Below are 20017 nucleotides of genomic sequence, written 5' to 3'. Positions count from 1 at the left end.
GTTTGCCAGTGCCAGATTGGTGTATGCAAGGAGTTTTATCTTTTATTTGCAATCAAGACAAACCCAACACAGACGTTTTATAATGTTCTCTACAGAAGATACTCAGATATTAAGGTTTTATATCTGATATTAAGTGTTCTGTAATATGTGAACTGTGTGTGTGTGTGTGTGTGTGTGTGTGTGTAATATATATATATATATATATATATATATATATATATATACAGTGGGAGCAATACTTATTTGATCCCTTGCTGATTTTGTAGGTTCGCCCACTTACAAAGAATGGAACTGTGTAGAATTTTAATCATAGGTACATTTTAACATTGGAAGACAAAATATCAGAAAATAATCCACAATAACAACATCATATAGCTAAATTTTATAAATGTATTATCGTATTTTTGCATGAAATAAGTATTTGATCCCCTACAAATCCGCAATAATTCTGGCTCCCATAGACCAGTTAGTTTTCCATTAAGAAGCACTCCTAATCTCAACTCATTACCCAAAACACCTGTGTCAACTCGTTACATCGTTATGTAGCTGTATAAAAGACCTGTCCGCACAATCAATCAGATTCCAACGTTTCCACCATGGCCTAGACAAAGGAGCTGTGTAAGGACATCAGGGACAAAATTGTAGACCTGCACAAGGCTGGGATGGGCTACAAGAAAATAAGCAAGCAGCTTGGTGAGAAGTTAACAACTGTTGGAGCAATTATTAGAAAATGGAAGAAACACAAAGTCACCGCCAATCTCCCTCGGTCTGGGGCTCCACGCAAGATCTCGCCTCGTGGGATATCAATGATCATGAGAAAGGTCAGGGATCAGCCCAGTACTACACAGGAGGAGCTTGTTAATGACCTGAAGGCAGTCGGGACCACAGTCATGAAGAGAACCATCAGTAACACACTACACCATGAAGGATTAAAATCCTGCTGCGCGTGCAAGGTTCCTCTGCTGAAGAAGGCACATGTACAGGCCCGTCTGAAGTTTGCCAAAGAACACCTGGATGATCCAGAGGAGGCTTGGGAGAAGGTGATGTGGTCAGATGAGACCAAGAGCTATTTGGCATCAACTCGACTCGCCGTGTTTGGAGGAAGAGAAATGCTGAGTACAACCCCAAGAACACCATCCCCACTGTGAAGCATGGAGGTGGAAACCTTATGCTTTGGGGGTGTTTCTCAGCTAAGGGGACAGGACAACTTCACCGTATCGAGGGGAGGATGAATGGGGCCATGTACCAGGAAATTTTGGGCGACAACCTCCTTCCCTCAGTGAGAGCACTGAAAATGGGTCGTGGATGGGTCTTCCACCATGACAATGACCCAAAACATACGGCCAAGGTAACAAAGGAGTGGCTCAAAAAGAAGCATATTAAGGTCCTGGAGTGGCCTAGCCAGTCTCCAGACCTAAATCCCATCGAAAATCTGTGGAGGGAGCTGAAGCTTCGAGTTGCCAAGCGACAGCCTCGGAACCTTAAGGATTTGGAGAGGATCTGCAAAGAGGAGTGGACCAAAATCCCTCCCAAGATCTGTGCAAACCTGGTGAAAAACTACAACAAACTTCTGACCTCTGTGCTTGCCAACAAAGGTTTCTCCACCAAGTATTAAGTCGGAAAAGTTTGGAATCGCCTTGCCTTTTTCTGCTTTACTTTTTAATTTTCTTTGTAATCAATGAAATCACACATGAGCAAATTACAGACTCCCAAGTTTTTATAAAAGGATATTTTTTATACATTTTGGTTTCACCCTGTAGTAATTACAGCACATTGTATATATCGTCCCCCATTTCAATATTTGAGACGAATTAATATAATGTGAAATAACAGTAATGTTTTGTATTTGGTCGCATATCCTTTGCATGCCATGAATTCCTGTTGTCTGTGACCCATCAACATCATCAGAGTATATCTTAATTTCAGGTTGTCCAACAAGTGATACTAAAACTCTTTGAATTTGAATGGATCTCTATGTGAACTGGGGGGTGGGACTAAATTCAGCTATAAATAATGCTGATACAATATGGAACACAATGTTGAACTCAATAGAAAAAGTATTCAGCAGAAACTATGATGACTATTAGCCGACAAATGGGTTTCGTACTGTATCAGCTTAATGTACAGCTGAATCTAGTCCCAACCCCCCAATTCCCATAGGAATTAAATTCCATTCAATTTTATTTTATTTCAAGATCGTCACAAAGCAGCTTTAGAAAGAGCCCATACCTGAAACCCCTCAAGCCGAGTGTGACAGTGGCAAGGGAGCCCATCTGCTTCTGGCCAGCAATGGACAAACAGTGAGTTTAACAGTAGTGTTTATAGAGATCTATTCAAATGCAAAGAGTTTTAGTATCGCTTGTAGGACAACCTGAAAATAACCTGAAAGTAATATGTACTCTTGATGTTGACATCAGGAAGCCATGCAATGGATATGCAAGCAAATTATTATTATTTTTTTACATTATGTTAATTTGTCACAAACATTGAAATGGTCGACTACATATAAAAAATGCTGTAATTACTACATGGTGCAACCAATATAAAAAATACATTTAAATAAAAGTTCTGTGTGTTTACCACATGTGAATAGTTTAATTACAAACAGAGAAAATAAACTTTTAAAAGGCAAGGTTATTCAAAACCTTTGAGCGGGAGTGTACATGACTAACTGTTCTTAATGTTCTACCAAATTAATACCCATGCAATATTCCTATGCAAAACAACATGAGTGGGGAAGGAACCTCTTCAGTGAGATCATAGCCTTTCCCTGAACTGTGTATGATGTCTGATAATGGTGATCATTAAGGTCTTCCGGCTCAAGTATTTCAATTGTGGTTGAACATAACACATAACACCTATTGTGTTCAGTATATCATGAAGAAAGATTTCTACAAAGGGAAGATACCTTGTTAGCATTCACAAGTATACTGAGAATTTAGAAAATTTCTGGCAAGCCACTACATTGCCCAGAGGATTAATCGGAGGTGAAATACGACATTTCGTAGCTCTTTGAAAGTGTTACGTGTTCTGATGGTTTTGACCTTCTACACGGACATAGGAGGTGAAAAGAGATTTGGACCATTGAGATAATGAGCCATCATAAGCTGGTGTTTAGTTGCCAAGGTGAGTGAAATATTTCTGAACTTGCAGACATCGCCCTTTTAAAATAGCTGTGTGTGGCCTCAAATCTGATTCCCCAGAGCTTCACTAATGGCCCAAAGCAACGAATCAGGTGAGGGTAGTGCTCTTTATTGTGGTGTTTTGGCCACAATTTCAGGTCTGGGAATGTCACACTGAGTAGCTGTCTGTGATCCAAAATATTTTCGCTCTGGAAAGCAAAGGGTTGCTTCTGACAATTTTATTGACATGACCAACTCAACTATTTCCCTCAAGTCCATCAAAATCTCCCAAGAGGGTTCAATCTCGGGTACAAGACTACCAATTATTAATGGCAGTAAGCGTAGCAATGCCCAGTTTTCGTGCCCATTCCCACCTATGGTTTTCTTTAAAAAGCTAGACTGAGTAATTATTTGTTCTGTTCACTCTATCATATTGCTTGTAAGTAAAGGACTTAATAATATTGTTGAAGAAATTGAAAAAGTATGAAGTTTGAAGTGTCTTTGTGATGAGTTCTTTCAAGCAAATTGATAACTCAACTGCCACAGTTCCCTCAAAAAAGTAATGAAGATCTGGTGGAAACCCAGTTGTTGGGTGAAAGAAACACAGATGCTTACTGAGGACACATTCTTTTTTTACACCCAGCCTACTCTGCAGGTGATCACTGTCTCTTAGTTTGTCTATAATGGAGTTGTGCTGTAGCTAATAGTTCTTAGCTGAAAAGGACTGGCATCTTGGGCCTGTATGTCTGAAGACTCATCTCTTCAGGCTACCCCTTTCCCTGCCTAACTCACCACCATGATTAGCCTTATATATGCCATAGACTGTAATGGCACTTATGTATAGATTGTATAGATATTGTTACTTGTATAGATATTGTTTTTTTGTTTTTGTTTTTTTTGTATTAGCTATTGTATTGTTGTATTCAGGGTATTCTAGCTGCCAACTGTGGTATGCTAGTTTGGAAGTTGATTGTATTCTTCAAGGGTTCTGATTATCTGTATGTTTACACTAGGACTCGGAACTGTACTGTCCTCTCAGGTCCTCTTCGCACTTGTACTTGTGTTTGATCTGCACTTCGTTGTACATCGCTCTGGATAAGAGCATCTGCTAAATGCCATGTAATGTAATGTAACTCTTAAAAGTGAGACATACACAAAAGTGTATACCATAAATCCTCAAATTGTGTCCGGGGTCTTTTATTTACTTAGGCTGCACAAAGCACTGGCCTTTATTTGGGGCAGGCTCGTATTCGAGGCAGGCCTTTATTTCTTATTATTCTTCTGTTGTAGAATTTTATTCTTAGAAATAAAGTAAAAGGCTACACTTAAAGTGGGCCAACACTGTTCAACACTTCCTGTAACCGTTCAGAAATCAATTAGTGTAGGCTAATCAAGAAACACCGTTTGGTAATTCATAGTGTCAGTCTTAACAGACTTAGTTTATTGCAAATATTCTCAAACACAATAAAACACATGCAAGTCCAGAATCCATAAAATAACAACTTGCCAGACACTGCCTTCATGAACAATAACAAATTACTTGAAAGTGTTCTTTAAAATATACATTTCTTTTATGTTCTCTTGAGAGTGTGCTATTTTCTGCAGTGGTCGGAAGAATATGATTTATTTTGTGCAGAGCTTCTGATATCAACTCTGACAGCTCCTCTGCAAATGAATCATTAATGCGCCGTTCAGATTTTTTTCAAAATATCCTTGATTGATTGCTGTGTTGTAAACCTGGAGAATTAATTAATATCACTGAATCCACTTAATATTTCCTTAGTGCACTCACTCATATCTGCCCTGCTAGTGTTTTTTCTTTTTTTTAAATGAAATTGAGAGGTAAGTAAGGCAATATTAATTCAATGTAAGAGGGTTAAGTTTTAATTGATAATTATATAAGGTGAGAGGCTCACATTTTTGAAGAAATGTTACTGTAAAAAAGGTTTTAAATAGGATTGTATTGAAAATGTATATGCAAAGCTAGCTTTCACGGAGGTGATCTGTCATCTATAATTGGTTCCTTTTTTCTAATCATCAGTATCTTTTTGAACACTGTGGATGTGACAGTTAAGGAAGCTAAGGTGTTTGTAAGTGGTTATAATTTGTTGTTAGGTTGTTAAGGTGTTGCTAAGGTGTTGCTAGGGTGTTGCTAGGTGGTTGCTAGAGTGTTGCTAGATGGTTGCTAGGGTGTTGCTAGATGGTTGCTAAGGCGTTGCTATGTGGTTGGTAAGGTGTTGCTAGGTGGTTGCTAGGGTTTTGCTAGGGGGTTGCTAAGGTGTTGGTAGGTGGTTGTTATGGTGTTGCTAGGTGGTTACTAAGGTGTTGCTATGTGGTTGCTTGGTGGTTGCCAAGATGTTGCTAATAGAATAGCATACAACTAGCAGGACTGGGGGAAGACAATCCAGTGCTCTGGGTGAAATAATTATATGCTGCTCCATACATTTCCATTTTTAAGATAAAAATAATGTATCCCACATTGACACATTTTTGACTTAAGTAATTAATTAATACCATTGACTCACCATTTAAAAGAGGACCTTTCTTGCGTTGGCTGCTGCAAACTCTTCAGTTTTCTTGGATTAATCCAATTTGCAACAGATTTGGTTTTCAATTGAAATTTTGGCCAATCCATTTAATGATATTGTGACATTGCTGATTTGATGGATGAGTGTTTTTATGTGTAAACTTATGTGCTCAGATACTTGTCAACTCAACTATGAATTTCTAATTGAATGGACAATTTTTAAGTTAAAATCTTACATTTTTAAGACTTTTTACAGTGAAAGGATAGGAACTAGAGATAGGAGAGGCAAACAAATTTTCTTTAATGGGGTATACAGTATACGGAAGCTGGAAAACGGATATTGAACAATTTCAACTTCCCCCTAGACTTAGCTGTTGTCAGTCACTGGCATGTTCACCCTTCGTATATCCAGTGAGGAGAAGCACCCTAAGGCTAATGTGCTTAACAAATTACTGAGCTCTCGATTTAGTTTGGCCTGAAGGTTGTCAGATTCTTGAAAAGCCATTAAAAGCTTAAAATTTTCTTCTTGCACTTTGTGAGATCACAGAGAAATCTTCACTGAATTCACCTGACAAATTATTTTTGTATTTATTTTATTTTTTTATTTGCTGTGTGCCAGTATATATATATTGTGTTGAATAAATATTTGAAAACATATTTAAACTACAATAAAAAAAAATAAAAAAAGATGTTTTCCTATTTAACTGTAAGTTGCCTCCAGGTGGGTTAGATATTGTGGGTTAGATATTATGCTGGGGAGATGATTAGAAAAGGGGGAGATGTCTTCATTTGCTGACAGAAAAAAACAGTTAATGTTGTTCTGGATAAACTGACAAAGGTATTACAAACTGAAATGAGCAGTGTTTCTATAGTTCTATGGCAAATATTATACTGTGTATGTCGATTTTTCATTTGAGAGAGAGAGGAAGATACAGCAACAGATGTGTAGCTGACAGAGAGGAGGGGGAGAGCAAGAGATTAAGCCGAGTACTGGTTTAGTGATTCGACTATGCTCTGGCTTAACGGTGGTAGAGAGGGGGTTGTGTTGTGCATTGCTGGCAAGAAAGGAAAATATTGAAAGGTGGTTAGGCGAATGTTCAAGGGAAATAAAGGGGAAGGTTGTGCAACAGTTGTCTCATCTCAGCGTGGAGGTGTTCTCAAACTGTTCTCAAAAAATACAAAAATATTGGCCTACAGGTAAGTATTTAATCCATCATTTAACGTCACATAGACGCATAGTAATTCGCAAGTTTGGAGCGTGCAGCACATAACATTATTAATAGACGGTGCAGGCCTGTCGATAATATGATTTATGCTTTGTTTAACATGCGTGGACGAATTAAACGGTTTGAGGTTCGCGGGAATTATTTTATAGTATGATCTGCCAGGCTATATGTAAATATACACCTTGTTAATTATTTTGTCTGCTTTTCAAAAGTTGCAATAACTTTAAACGAATTCGCTACATATCTATCTCTCTTTTTTTTCCAAACACAACCTTTGTTTTATAATTGTATTCTCCCATACACCCTCGCAATGCAGTACATCCACTCCAGTGTGTGAATGTCTTATAATGTCTTCATGTCACCATATCGCAATGTAGGTCTAACTGAACAAGCGATCGCTATTGATGTTTTGATTAATCGTGCTTTCATAAATATCCGTCAAGATATTATACGGATATTATAGATACGAATAATGGATTATGGAATAGACTGTAAAGTTCCAAAAGTGTTTTAACATAAATAATGAGTAGGCTTGAGTGCATTACTTCTACTGTGACTAGAGCATCTCCTTGTTTGTTGCGTCATGTTGTGTGCTAAAATCGAAGCTTGTTGAAACTGGAGAAATGTTTTCTGTTGTTTACAGAATGTTAGTGTAATTGTGTTTCCATCTTAAATGAAAATGATTTGTGGCATAACTGGAATCCAGGCAGAATTTTTAAATGTTCTTCCGTGTCTTTCAGTTTAGTTGCAGAAACCCTTGCAACTAAAAAGAAAAATCATGCATACATATCGCTGTTATATTTTTTGTGAGATTCAGATTTTCCATTTTAAATCCATAAGCCTTCAGTTATTATTCAGCAGTTATTTTTTCTTCCAAAAGTGTGACAATAAAATGCAACTAATTTCACATAATATAATCTGTTATAGATGTTATTATGTGATGCTGCTGAATTGCTATATATCTATATGTGCTTGTGTATGTGTGTCTGTGTGTTTAAAAACAAATTAATGAGTGTGTGACTGCATTTACTGTTTTTGTCCTGAGCAACACAGAGTCTTTGTCACAGCCAATAATGTTCAGCCTCTCATGTGTTCCAGTTTTACCTCAGGTGGTATTTGGTATTTATGGGCTTTGTCCCAAAGTCTGGTCCTTGGCAGGGGACAATGAGGGACCCAATCTTCTCTTTTTTCTCCATTTGCATTGTTGCAGCTGATTTTTTTGTCCAAAGAATGGTCCACTGTGACTGGAACAGCATTACATTGGTGGAGCAATTGCTATCTGTGGCATTCACTCATTCAGGGCTCTGATATGCACATTAATTTCTGTCTAATCACTTGATATCAATTCCCTTGAGAGAGTATTGCTCCTGCTAAATTTGAAGCTAATAATGTCATCTGGTTCAACAAAGCCATATATTGCATCAAACAGCTTACATCCCATCAAATACACCTCGTGGACCTCACAAATACCACTAAGCTTGTAAATGTGTCAAAATGGCTCATACTGCAGAAGAATGCTGATAGATTTACATTACATTTGCTCAAATTCATTTCCCATGGTTCACAATTGGATGCTGTTGATGTATACTGCTGTAATAAACATTTGATGTGCTTTATCTATGCAATGGGCTACCAATGTGCATAGTGATAGGATGCATTAGTAGTCATCTCCATTAGATAATGAAATGCCCTGATAGGATAAAAACATTCAGTGATTAGGATTCTCTGCTCTTTATCTTCATAGAGACAGGCTTTTGATAGTTCATTTGGAACCGTATGCGTAGCTACACGACAGGTGTTTTGGTATTGCTTGTGCTTTGTGGTTTGTAATTGTAGAAGAGGGATGGGGTTTGCTATTCTACAAAGGGATATTATTCAAAATATTTCCTCCCTAGTGTCAGTATGCCAGCACATCTCCAAAAACAAACTTCTATGATATTTCCTTTGGGCCTGTGGAAAAGAGATTCAGGCTGAAGAAGAAGGGCTTTAAGCGGGTGGAGCCAAACTGTCCCTTATTTACTTAAGCTTTGGGATTTTTGGATTAATTTTTGCAGTTAATCTTGTTACAAGTCTGTTGGGGGAGAGAGAAGGATAACATAGCGTGTAACGGAGGGAGGGGGAGAGTGACTGGGGATTAGGGTCAGCCATGTTGGGCAGCTGGCTTAGAGTTCCATTGTATGTGACCACATTCTCACGGCAGAAGCCATTAAACCAGGGAGAGAGAGAGGGAGGAGTAACAGAGAGATTGTGATGGAGTAGGAGAAGTAGTGGTATGTAAAACAGCTGGGAAACAAAACAGAAAGAGACAGGGAAGTAGGAGAGTGTGAGAGACACATGCATATTGCAAGATGGGAAATAAACTGGGATTGGAAAATGCAGGAACCAATACTCATAAGACATATAGAACTCTATATTCCTGGTACTCTCTTTTCATATTGTGATACAGTGAGATAATATATTGTAAGATAATATAATAGCAAGGAACTATAGTTGATTTTCAGTCTCAATGAGAGAAGCTGTATACAGTATTCTCACCATAATGTATTGGAGATATTCTGTACATTGCTCTTACAGTGGAACTGAAAAAGTAATACATAATATCAATAACCAATTACAGATATCCAACACCATGGTTGGTGTCATTTCACAATGCAGTAATGCACAATGTATATGTTCCTTACCATATTTCCTTTACCCAGCTACAATGGGATTGGCCAGAGTGGAAGTCAGAGGGCGGCGGGCGGCAGAGCCATCTGAGCCAGAGTCCGCCCCTGCACAGGAAGCACCACCAGCCCCTGCCCTGCCTGCTCACCACCCCAGCCACAACTTCAACAACATGAAGACCAAGTTTATGAATGAGCTGGGCAGACTGCCAAGTGAGTAGTGAGAACTTCAGATTTAGTGTGATACAATTACAGGCTGAGGTACATATAAATGGAAATATACATGGCACATTAAAGAAGAGTGAAGGACATAAGAAGTAAGACTAATTTTGAGAACTTTTCAAACATTTATTTCCTGTGCAGAATAGTTTGTGAGTACTATAAATAGGATAGCTGTTTCAAAGCAAAAAAATTCAAAGCAATTTGAAGTTTACTCTTAAATCAAAGTCATACAGTATCTTCACCTTTTCTGTTTAGAAACATGGAATTATTCCCTTAATATATACATGTAATATATTCATGTTGTCTTTAAGCCAGTTTTCAATTCTGTTTGTAACCTGACATCAGTTTATGCTAATTTGTGTAATTTAATAGATTGTTTTAACTGAACTAGAACACAAGGACAATAAACAAAACTGATATGATTGGGGAGATTTACTGGAGCTCAGAAAAATTAAATGGAGTACATGCACAAATGAGATGGTAAAAGATTAAAATGGCTTTGCTGGAATTCAGCCTTGACAGAGGAAAAAAGTAACAAAACAAATAGCTTTTCTGAAATCATTTAAATGTATTTGTTCAATATTTAACAATTTATTTGTCCTATCACAAATTCAGAATGTTTTCAAAATTGTGGTGATGATTGAAGGGACGGTGCAGTAGAGAAACACAGACACTTAGTAAGAGGTTATCGCCTACAGTTAGAATAGCACCTGAACACAGAGGAATACTTTGTTCAGAATACTGTTCTCGAGACAGAACATAAAAGGGTTCACATGCTCCACTGACATCATGATGGGCACAATATATTGTGTTATGCTTTATATCATCTTGTCCATCCGTAACTTTCAATTTCTTCATTCCATTTTCTTTTTTGCATTGTTCAGACCATCGTCACAGACGTGAGTCCATATATTTGTTTTCATTCCATTTCCTTTCCTTTACCTATGTCTGTCTGCACAGCAGGTTAATATATAAAGATGCAATCTCTTTCTAGTGGCTCCATAATACACTGCTGGCATTATACTACACTGCCATACTAGACAAATCTGTCATCTTGCAAAGCACAATGCACCTCCCTGTATTTCCCCTTTACTGTCTTTAGCTCAGTCTTGTCTCCAACTCTTCCCTTTACTGAGCTATGTCACGAGGCATCTACACTTCTGTGAGCTTCTCACTTTCAAAGACTCGAGATCACTGTTTCCAGGGCAACTCGACCCAGCTTCATTTTGTCACAGTTGCTTAGGAACCAGAATCTCATATGCATTTTTATATTACTTATTTGACTACCTGGCCATATAAATAACTTTTCCTCACGTAGTCAGCTGATGTTTCTCAGATCTTTGAATCCTCTTATCTGTATTACTCTGCCCATGTCTATTTTAACTAAGACAGATTTATTTTACTTTGGTTACAATATTTCCCTTTTCCAGTTCCTATGTGGGCAGTTGGAGCCATTGTGGTGGTGGTCCTGGCATTAGTAGGCTGCTTTGTCTTCTGTGTTGTGAAAAAATGCTTTGGCAAGAAGAAGAAAGCAAAGAAAGTGAGGGAGAGGAAGGCTGGCCGCAGACGGAGGGGAGGTGCAGAGGGTGAAGGCGAAGGTGCAGAGAAGGTGAGAAGATGAGAAAATTGAGACAGATTGTTCAGCTCATACTGTATATACTGTCCTGTTTGAGTGGACCTTTTATGAAACACAAAACACCCGATAAAGAGACAACAGAAGGTCAAGATTTAGGCATGGAAGCAATAAAAATGAAAATCAATTTAATTAGAAAGGAGAAGTGAAAACAAGAAAACCAAGAAAGGTGATATAGAAAATATCTCCTTTTCCTTATAAGAGCCAATGGTGAACTCCATACCTGACAGGGTATTCTATGCTTCATATAAAACTTACACCTTAAACATTATTTCCCAACACTGGTCACTTAGAGCTGTTATGTACTGTGGACTCAAAAGAGATTTATTTAAAGGTAATTATTTAAGTGTGAAAGAAGATAAAAAGACAAGGGATTTCTTCAGATGTTTGTGCAAATTTATTTACCAATACATGAATACATACACATTAGTATTCCATTCCAGGGCCCTATTTCATATACACTCAGTGGGCACTTTATTAGGTAGATCTGTAAATCAGCTTGTTAATACAAATATTTAATTAGCCAATCATGTGGCAGCAAATAAATGCATAAAAGCATGTAGACATGGTCAAGACGCTGTTTTTCACACCAAATGTCAGGGTGGGATTTTTACGCACAACAGTCTCTAGAGTTTGCAGAGAATGGGCAAACATTTCTGTGGGCAAAAATGTGTTCATGAGAGAGGTCAGAGGAGAAGGGCCGGTCAAAGCTGACAGGAAGGTGACCCTTCTGCAGAACTGCTGCTCACTGGATGTTTTTTGTTGGTTGCACCATTCTTTGCAAACTCTAGAGACTGTTGTGTGTGAAAATCCCAGGAGATCAGCAGTTTCTGAGATATTCAAACCACCCTGAGTGGCACCAACAATCATTCCTCAGTCAAAGTCACTTAGATAACATTTCTGCTGAACCTCTTGACCACGTCTGCTTGCTTTCATGTATTTAGTTGCTGCCACATGATATGATTGACTGATTAAATATTTGCATTAACAAGCTGGTGTACAGGTCTACCTAATAAAGTAGAATACTTTATGTTCAAACAAACAGTATGTGGAAACTATATATATTTATTTCAATGTTTTTTTAGTAATATCATTTTTTCTGAAGACCACAGGTGCCTGAATTATTGACATCCCTAACAATTATTGTAAATAAAATCAAACAGTGAAGTGAAATTGGCAATACAAAATGTACATAATTTAATTAATCACAGTTTAAAGGAACTATATTGTGTCATTCCATTACTTCCTGTTTCAGTAGAGTTTAAAAATGAGTTAATGCAAGCATGTAAAAACCCTTTTGTCAACCACCAGTATGGGAAAACTGTCTAGACACAGCTGGTAATTGACCATCACAAGTCAGGTAATAGATACAAAAAAATAATAAATAAATAAAAAGGCGTAAAACATGAAATGATTGTAAACCTGCCAGGAAGAGGATGCAAGTGCATATTATCCCCATAGATGGTAAGGGAGATGGTGAGGGAGGCCATAAGTAAACCAAAGGATCACAGATTAAGAACTGGAGATTGGGTGTGTCTTGGGGTCACCAAGTAAAACAAAACTACATAAAATGGCACCTCCATACCACCAAACTCTTTGGGTGGCACGAGGACAGCCCTTACTGAGCACAATAAACAACAGCAAGCATCTTGTCTCATTGGAATTACGACTGGAAGAGAGTGCTATGGTCAGATGAGACCATAGAGTGAAAGTTTTGGCCATACACACCATTAACATGTTTGTCGGCAATATGGAATGCATACAATGAGGAGAAGCACCTCATACCTGCTGTCAAATATAGCAATGGATCATTGATGCTTTGTAGATGTTTTGCTGCCAGTGGTCCAGGGGCACTATTTAAGATCAATGGCAAAATGAATTCAACAAAGTACCAGGATATCAAAAATGGCAATTTTATGGCAAATTAAATCTACAAAAGTGTACAAAGAGGTCTGGATACTTTCTGAAGCCACTGTATATTCTTTGGAATAACTCAATTATTAAATTCAACCATTTGGTTTTGTAAAGAAATATGATTTTTTTTTTTTACAGTATGCCATTTTGTCTAAAGGCTGAAGTTATTTGTACATTGTTGTGAAGAAGCAAAATCATGGATTACCACAATCAGCCTTAAAGGTACAATAGATAATTTCGGACTTCTAACGATCAAGAGAGGAAGTGCAGCAATAAACATCCACAAACCACAACACTGTTAATCCCTCTCCCTTCTCTGTGAACCTGCTGACATTGAACCCCTCGCCATTGGCTGTGGCGATTAGAACCAATTTTCAACTAATGATCTTGAATTATTGTAGAGGGTTGGAGCATTTGCAATGTAGTGGCTAAGGTGACTGGGACACGGAAGATTAGTGGTTCAAGACCCGATGCATCCACCCATCCATCCATTATCTGAACCCGCTTATCCTGATCAGGGTCGCAGGGGGGCTGGAGCCTATCCCAGCACACATTGGGCGAAAGGCAGGAATACACCCTGGACAGGTTGCCAGTCTATCGCAGGGCACACGCACCATTCACTCACACACTCATACCTACGGGCATCTTAGACTCTCCAATCAGCCTAACATGCATGTCTTTGGACTGTGGGAGGAAACCGGAGTACCCGGAGGAAACCCACGCAGACACGAGGAGAACATGCAAACTCCGCACAGAGAGGCCCCGACCCACGGGGATTCGAACCCAGGACCTCCTTGCTGTGAGGCGGCAGTGCTACCCACTGCACCATCCGTGCCGCCCAGACCCGATGCAGCCACGATAAAATGCACAGCTTATTGTGCATCTTATAAGCTCCCTGGCGCCGCATGGTGGCTACCCACTGCTCCTAAGTAAATAGGATGGGTCAAAAGCAGAGGACAAATTACCCCATGGGGTTCAATAAAGTACTTATTCTGTAGTCCATCCTTACTCCTAGTCTAATGTGTATTTGAATTGACCATGTAGGAAGAAGGAGATAAGCAAGAAGGGGCAGGGGAGGAGAAGGAACGGGAGAACTTAGGGAAGCTTGAATTCACTCTGGACTACAATTTCACTGATACCCAGGTGAGGATTATAGCCAGAGTTATGCCTGTTCTGTAGTTTCAATGTCGTTTGATTGAATTTGTTCAAGAAAATTGTTGGTCTTCTCTCTCCCAGCTGATAGTAGGAATCCTCCAAGCCCAGGACCTGGCTGCTATGGACATGGGGGGAACGTCTGACCCCTACGTAAAAGTATACCTGCTCCCTGATAAAAAGAAGAAGTATGAGACCAAGATCCAACGCAAGAATCTGTGTCCAGTGTTCAATGAAACCTTTATCTTTAAGGTATGTGTTGTGATTGTATTTAAAGTGAGCATCGGCTCACTGGTAAGCTAGCAACCAAGAAAGATATATGGCTAACAATCGCGAAAGCAAATAATAAATAACTAGACTTATTTTTTTAGACTTATTAAGACTTCTGCTGCTGTAGGTTATCCACTTAGAGGTTTGATGCATTGTGTGTTCAGAGATGCCCTTCTGTATACCACTGTTGTAATACGTGGTTATCTGCATTACTGTCACCTTCAACAATATATACACAAACGTTATTACTTGGTTTGGAAACAAACTGAAATGCACGTTTTTTGCGTCGGTGTGGAGGGACTTTTATTTTGGACAATTTAAAGAATCTGCCTTGTTATTGACACTTAAAAAACTAAAATGAATCGACTTCTGGCAACTGGTCATCCAAATCATATTTTTAGTTAGAAGTCGCAAAGTAGCATGGCAAAACTTCTGTGACCACTCTACAGCAGGCTACTGCTGTCAGAGCTGTATCTATGATTCCCTGCTCAACAACTATCATTCCAGAGCTGTTTTAGAGCTGATGTCCTTCAAATGACTTGAGTGAGAAAAGCGATTTTCAAGGTGTTATGTGTGGAGTTTTTATATGTGTGGGGGGGCACTATTACTACTGCAAGGCAATCTACTTGCACTGTTTATAAAAGTAAAAGCATCTGATAATTTACAGGTGTAGGTGTACAAATATTTTTGTTCTTGGAAATGAGTGACTATGGCTAAGAAATAGGCTGTAACATGATACTGTTGCATTTGTATGGTATCACATGGCAAACATTAGCCTAAGGTAGCTAACGTTACAGCAGTGGAGATTATTCATCGTTGCGATTGCTAACTACAAATATTTTATTTTACTGGAACCTTTAGTTATTTATTTACCACAGAATTAGAAGGTACTCAGGTTAGTATTTAGGTTGCAGCATAATATAATGTTTATGCCATTGGCCTTGTAATCCAATGGCTGTGAGCTGTATTCCCAGGCAGACACTGCCATTGTACTCTTGAGCATGTAAGACATGCAACCTGAATTGCTTCAGTACACATCCAGCTGTATTAGTAGATACTATACAAACCTGTGTAAGAGCATCAGCTAAATGCTAGCAATGTAATTGCAATGCCCTGTTCTTTCACAAGACCAACTAAGTAAGTTATGCTTGGTGAATAGATCATTTTCTAGTGACGCAGTTAGTGTTTGGCACCTCTGACTCACAACTCCAGGGTTATGTGTTTGAGAGTACAGTAATAGTTATCCAGAAGTATTCTCCATTTAATTTAATAGCTTCTGTAAACTGTCAATTAAAAAAAAAGTTGCTTTGTGATATACTTGCCTAATTGGGTACCTGATCAAACCTCTTCCTCTCAGTGGAACTGAAATACCATTACTGGCATGACATTCACATTCTTTGCATATTTCGGTAATAAGAGACATGTGGGGCGACATGGCTCAGGCAGTAAGAGCAGTCGGAGGGTTGCCGGTTTGATTCCCCGCCTGGGCGGTGTCCCTGAGCAAGACACCTAACCCCCAAATGCTCCTGACGAGCTGGGGCCTTGCATGGCAGCCAATCGCCGTTGGTGTGTGAGTGTGTGTATGAATGGGTGAATGGAGAAGCATCACTTGTACAGCACTTTGGTAAAGGCTCTATATAAATGCCTGCCATTTACCATTTACCATGTGCATTCTACAGGAAGTATTCCTCTGTGGGCAATTGGTATGACAAATATCTCTGATTTCACCCTCTTTCATTCAGATTCCTTATGCAGAGCTGGGTGGGAAGACTCTGGTATTGCAGGTCTTTGACTTTGACCGTTTCTCCAAGCATGATGTCATTGGCGAGATTAAGATTCCCATGAACAGTGTGGACTTGGGCCAACCGTTACATGAATGGAGGGATCTTGAGAATGGAGAAAAAGAGGAGGTAATTAGAAACAGATATCAGTGACCTTCTAAACTAATTAATCCTCTTTTACTACTTCTCCTTCATCTACTCACTTGTTTCCTCTCATATAATTATCCTACTTCTTCCCTTTATTTTTTTGTTCAATGTTTGCTTTCCATTTTCCCATCTTTGGCTTAAAAATCATTTTTTAATTCAAAGACATTTATATAGTATTATCTCTTTGGCTGTCTGTTTCGCAGCAAGAGAAGTTGGGTGACGTCTGCATCTCTCTGCGTTATGTCCCCACGGCTGGTAAACTTACAGTCAACATCATGGAAGCCAAGAACCTCAAAAAGATGGATGTTGGTGGCTTATCAGGTAAAGCCCTTACTGTAGCAGAAAATAAAGATATTGAATGTAGTTTCAAAACTAAGATTAAAATAGAGTTAAACATCTTCCTGCATGAAAAAATAAGGAATTTTCAGCAAATCTTGTTGATTGATATTGTTTAAAGGTACAATAGGTAAGATTTTTGTGTTAAAACATTGACCCTCTGCCTGTGTTTATAGTCCTTAAATTCGGGTTTCAAAATATATTCAAGTTCAATAATTAAAAATTGTATTGTACAACTGTACAATAATTCAAGTTCATTGGTTAAAAATGGGTTCTAACTGCCACACCCAATGGCGTGGGGGCTTATTCGGATTGTTCGCATATAGCTGCCCAAATTGCACTCCAGACAAGCTATCACTGATACTCTGTATACTATTGCTTATTATCCAAGCGATGACTTTAACTGTGGAATGATTGTTGGTGGCAGACAGGGTGGTTTGAACATCTCATAAACTGCTGATCTCCTGGGATTTTCACGCACACTAGTCTCTAGAGTTTGCCAAGAATGGTGCCAGAAAACAGTCCAGTGAGCAGGAGTTCTGCAGACAGAAATCAGAGGAGAATGGCCAGACTGGTCAAACCTGTCAGGAAGGTGCCAGTAACGCAAATAGCCACACTTTACAAAAAGTGGTAGGCAAAGGAGCATCTCTGAACACACAACACATCATAAGTCTAAGTGGATAGGCTATAGCAGTAGAAGTCTAAAAAAAACCAAAAAAAAAAAAAAAACCTAATAAAGTGCTCAGTAAGTGTATATTTGGTAGCATATCCCCTGCTTGCAATAACTGCATCAAGCCTGCAACCCATTGACATCACTAAATTGTTGCATTCTTCCTTTGTGATGCTTTTCCAGGCTTTTACTGCAGCCTCTTTCAGTTGTTGTTTGTTTCGGGGGGGTTTTCTCTTCAATCTCCTCTTCAGGAGGTGAAATGCATGCTCAATTGGATTAAAGTCTGGTGATTGACTTGGCCTTCTTCTGAATTCATCCTGCTGCTACCATCATGAGTTATATCATCAATAAAGATCAGTGAGCTCACTCCAGAAGCAGCCATGCAAACCCAAGCCATGACACTTCCTCCACCATGCTTTACATATGTGCTTGTATGTTTTGGATCATGAGCAGATACCTTCTTTCTCCGCACTTTGGCCTTTCCATCACTTTGGTAGAGGTTCGTCTTGGTCTCATCAGTCCATAAAACATTCCAGAACTTTTGTGGCTCATCTCTGTAATCTTGCATTTTAATTCTTACTACTAATGAGTGGGTTGCATCTTGTGGTATAGCTTCTATATTGCTACTCTCTAAGTCTTCTTCGAACTTAGATTGAGATACCTTCACCCCTGCCCTGTGGAGATTGTTTGTGATGTCACTGACTGATGTTTTGGGGTTTATCTTCACAGCTCTCATAATGCTTCTGTCATCAACTGCTGTTGTTTTCCTTAGTCGACCTGTTCGGTCGTTGCTCAGAATGCCAGCTTTATTTGTGGGGGTTTTTTTAACAGTTGTTGTACAAGCTATCCCCAATGCTTGTGCAATGGCTCTGATCGAGTTCCCCTCTTTTCTAAGCTTCAAAATGGCTTGATTTCCTACCAAAGACTCTGGTCTTCATGTTGATTTATCCTTTCTAACACAAATGCAGTCTTCTCAGGCAAAACCCAAGGCTAAGAGTAGACATTCAGAACAATGTATTGTTTAACCAATCAATCTAACAGGACACATCTGGGCAACAAGAAACACCTGTTCCACATATTCCAATACTTTTGCTCACCTAAAAATTGGGTGGTCTGATACAAAAGGTGATAAAAACAATACCAGGAAATAAAAATGAAATTCGGATCTGTCATCCACTTACCATGCGATTTACAAACTAAAACTGTATATTTTCTCTTGTTAAACGACTCGTTAAATGTATTTTCTTGACCCAATAGGAATAGTATACATTTCTGTAAATGTCGCCAGCTGCAACAAAACCTGTTTCATCATCAGTTTGGCTCAAAAATTGAAAGTAGCCCACCTGTTCCATTTTTGAACAGCCAATATGTCATCTGCCTCTGCAAGTACATCACGGAATTTGCCCTTCATTACTAATATTAACTATGTACTTGCACATGTGGTTTCTGGATGTGCAATGATTTTATTTTTTTTAGATCCTTTTGTGAAGATTGTACTGCAACACAATGGGAAGCGACTGAAGAAGAAGAAGACAACAGTGAAGAAAAACACACTCAATCCCTACTTCAATGAGAGCTTCAGCTTTGAGATTCCATTTGAGCAGATACAGGTATTGCATTTCTCGAAATATTTTCTTTATGCTTCCCCTTATAATGGGTATACAAACTGTGTTATTCTCTCTCTGTTTCTGTGTAGAAAGTGCAGGTTGTGATAACAGTGTATGACTATGACAAACTGGGGAGCAATGACCCCATTGGCAAACTCTTCATTGGCTACGGGGCCACGGGAGTGGGGCTCCGCCACTGGTCAGACATGCTGGCCAATCCAAGGCGCCCTGTTGCTCAGTGGCATACTCTACAACCTGAAGAAGAAGTGGATGCTGCCCTCAAGGGACCCCATCGCTAACCTACTTTTTCTTCAGTTCTTGGTTGTGATTTGATTTGTATTCTATTGAAAAACAGCCAGATTGCTCTAAATACTTTCCTCTTCCTTTAAAAAATATTGAATTGGTTTCTTTTGTATGTATTTTTGTTTCTTGTTTTCTGGTTTCTGGTTTTTACTGTATTTGTACTTTTGTGTCATTTTTGTTATTTTGTTACATTCCCTTCCATTTTCCTCAGTGACCACGAAAATGTTGTATCTCCTATGGTGTGTGAAAATAAAGTGTGTGAATGTATTCTGTGTGTGTGCGTGTGTGTGCATGCTTGTTTCTGCTTTTTTTCTCTGTATATAGTCAGGGTGTTCTTCTCAAATAGACAGCACAAATGCTCAGTAAAATCACTTTCACTTGAATGCTTTCTCTGTAAAGATTTTTGGGAGAAAACTGTTGTCAAATAAATGATTTAATTGTCAA

The 20017-nt window shown here is 38.8% G+C and overlaps 1 protein-coding gene across 2 annotated transcripts; it reads left to right on the top strand.

Moving 5' to 3' along the window:
- The first annotated feature begins 6369 nt into the window (after nucleotides 1-6369).
- On the top strand, nucleotides 6370-20017 carry syt5b (synaptotagmin Vb). 2 transcript variants are annotated; one of them, XM_061231587.1, is made up of 9 exons: nucleotides 6370-6487; nucleotides 9575-9751; nucleotides 11191-11369; nucleotides 14352-14450; nucleotides 14544-14711; nucleotides 16472-16639; nucleotides 16861-16978; nucleotides 19140-19273; nucleotides 19360-20017. In XM_061231587.1, the coding sequence occupies exons 2-9, from the start codon at nucleotides 9580-9582 to the stop codon at nucleotides 19567-19569; spliced, it is 1248 nt and encodes a 415-aa protein (XP_061087571.1). In that variant the 5' UTR covers nucleotides 6370-6487; nucleotides 9575-9579; the 3' UTR covers nucleotides 19570-20017. The 2 variants fall into 2 exon arrangements, with proteins under 2 accessions (XP_061087571.1, XP_061087570.1); XM_061231586.1 differs by lacking the exon at nucleotides 6370-6487 and adding an exon at nucleotides 6620-6846.

The sequence above is a fragment of the Conger conger genome, chromosome 2 (genome assembly GCF_963514075.1).
Source record: "Conger conger chromosome 2, fConCon1.1, whole genome shotgun sequence".
Lineage (NCBI taxonomy): Eukaryota > Metazoa > Chordata > Actinopteri > Anguilliformes > Congridae > Conger > Conger conger.
This window is presented reverse-complemented; position numbering and strand designations above follow the sequence as displayed.

Coding starts and splice junctions, on each gene's coding strand:
- syt5b (XM_061231587.1), top strand. CDS start 9,580: ATGGGATTGGCCAGAGTGGAAGTCAGAGGGCGGCGGGCGGCAGAGCCA. Junction 11,370..14,351: donor AAGGCGAAGGTGCAGAGAAG/GTGAGAAGATGA, acceptor TTGACCATGTAG/GAAGAAGGAGATAAGCAAGA. Junction 14,712..16,471: donor ATGAAACCTTTATCTTTAAG/GTATGTGTTGTG, acceptor TCTTTCATTCAG/ATTCCTTATGCAGAGCTGGG.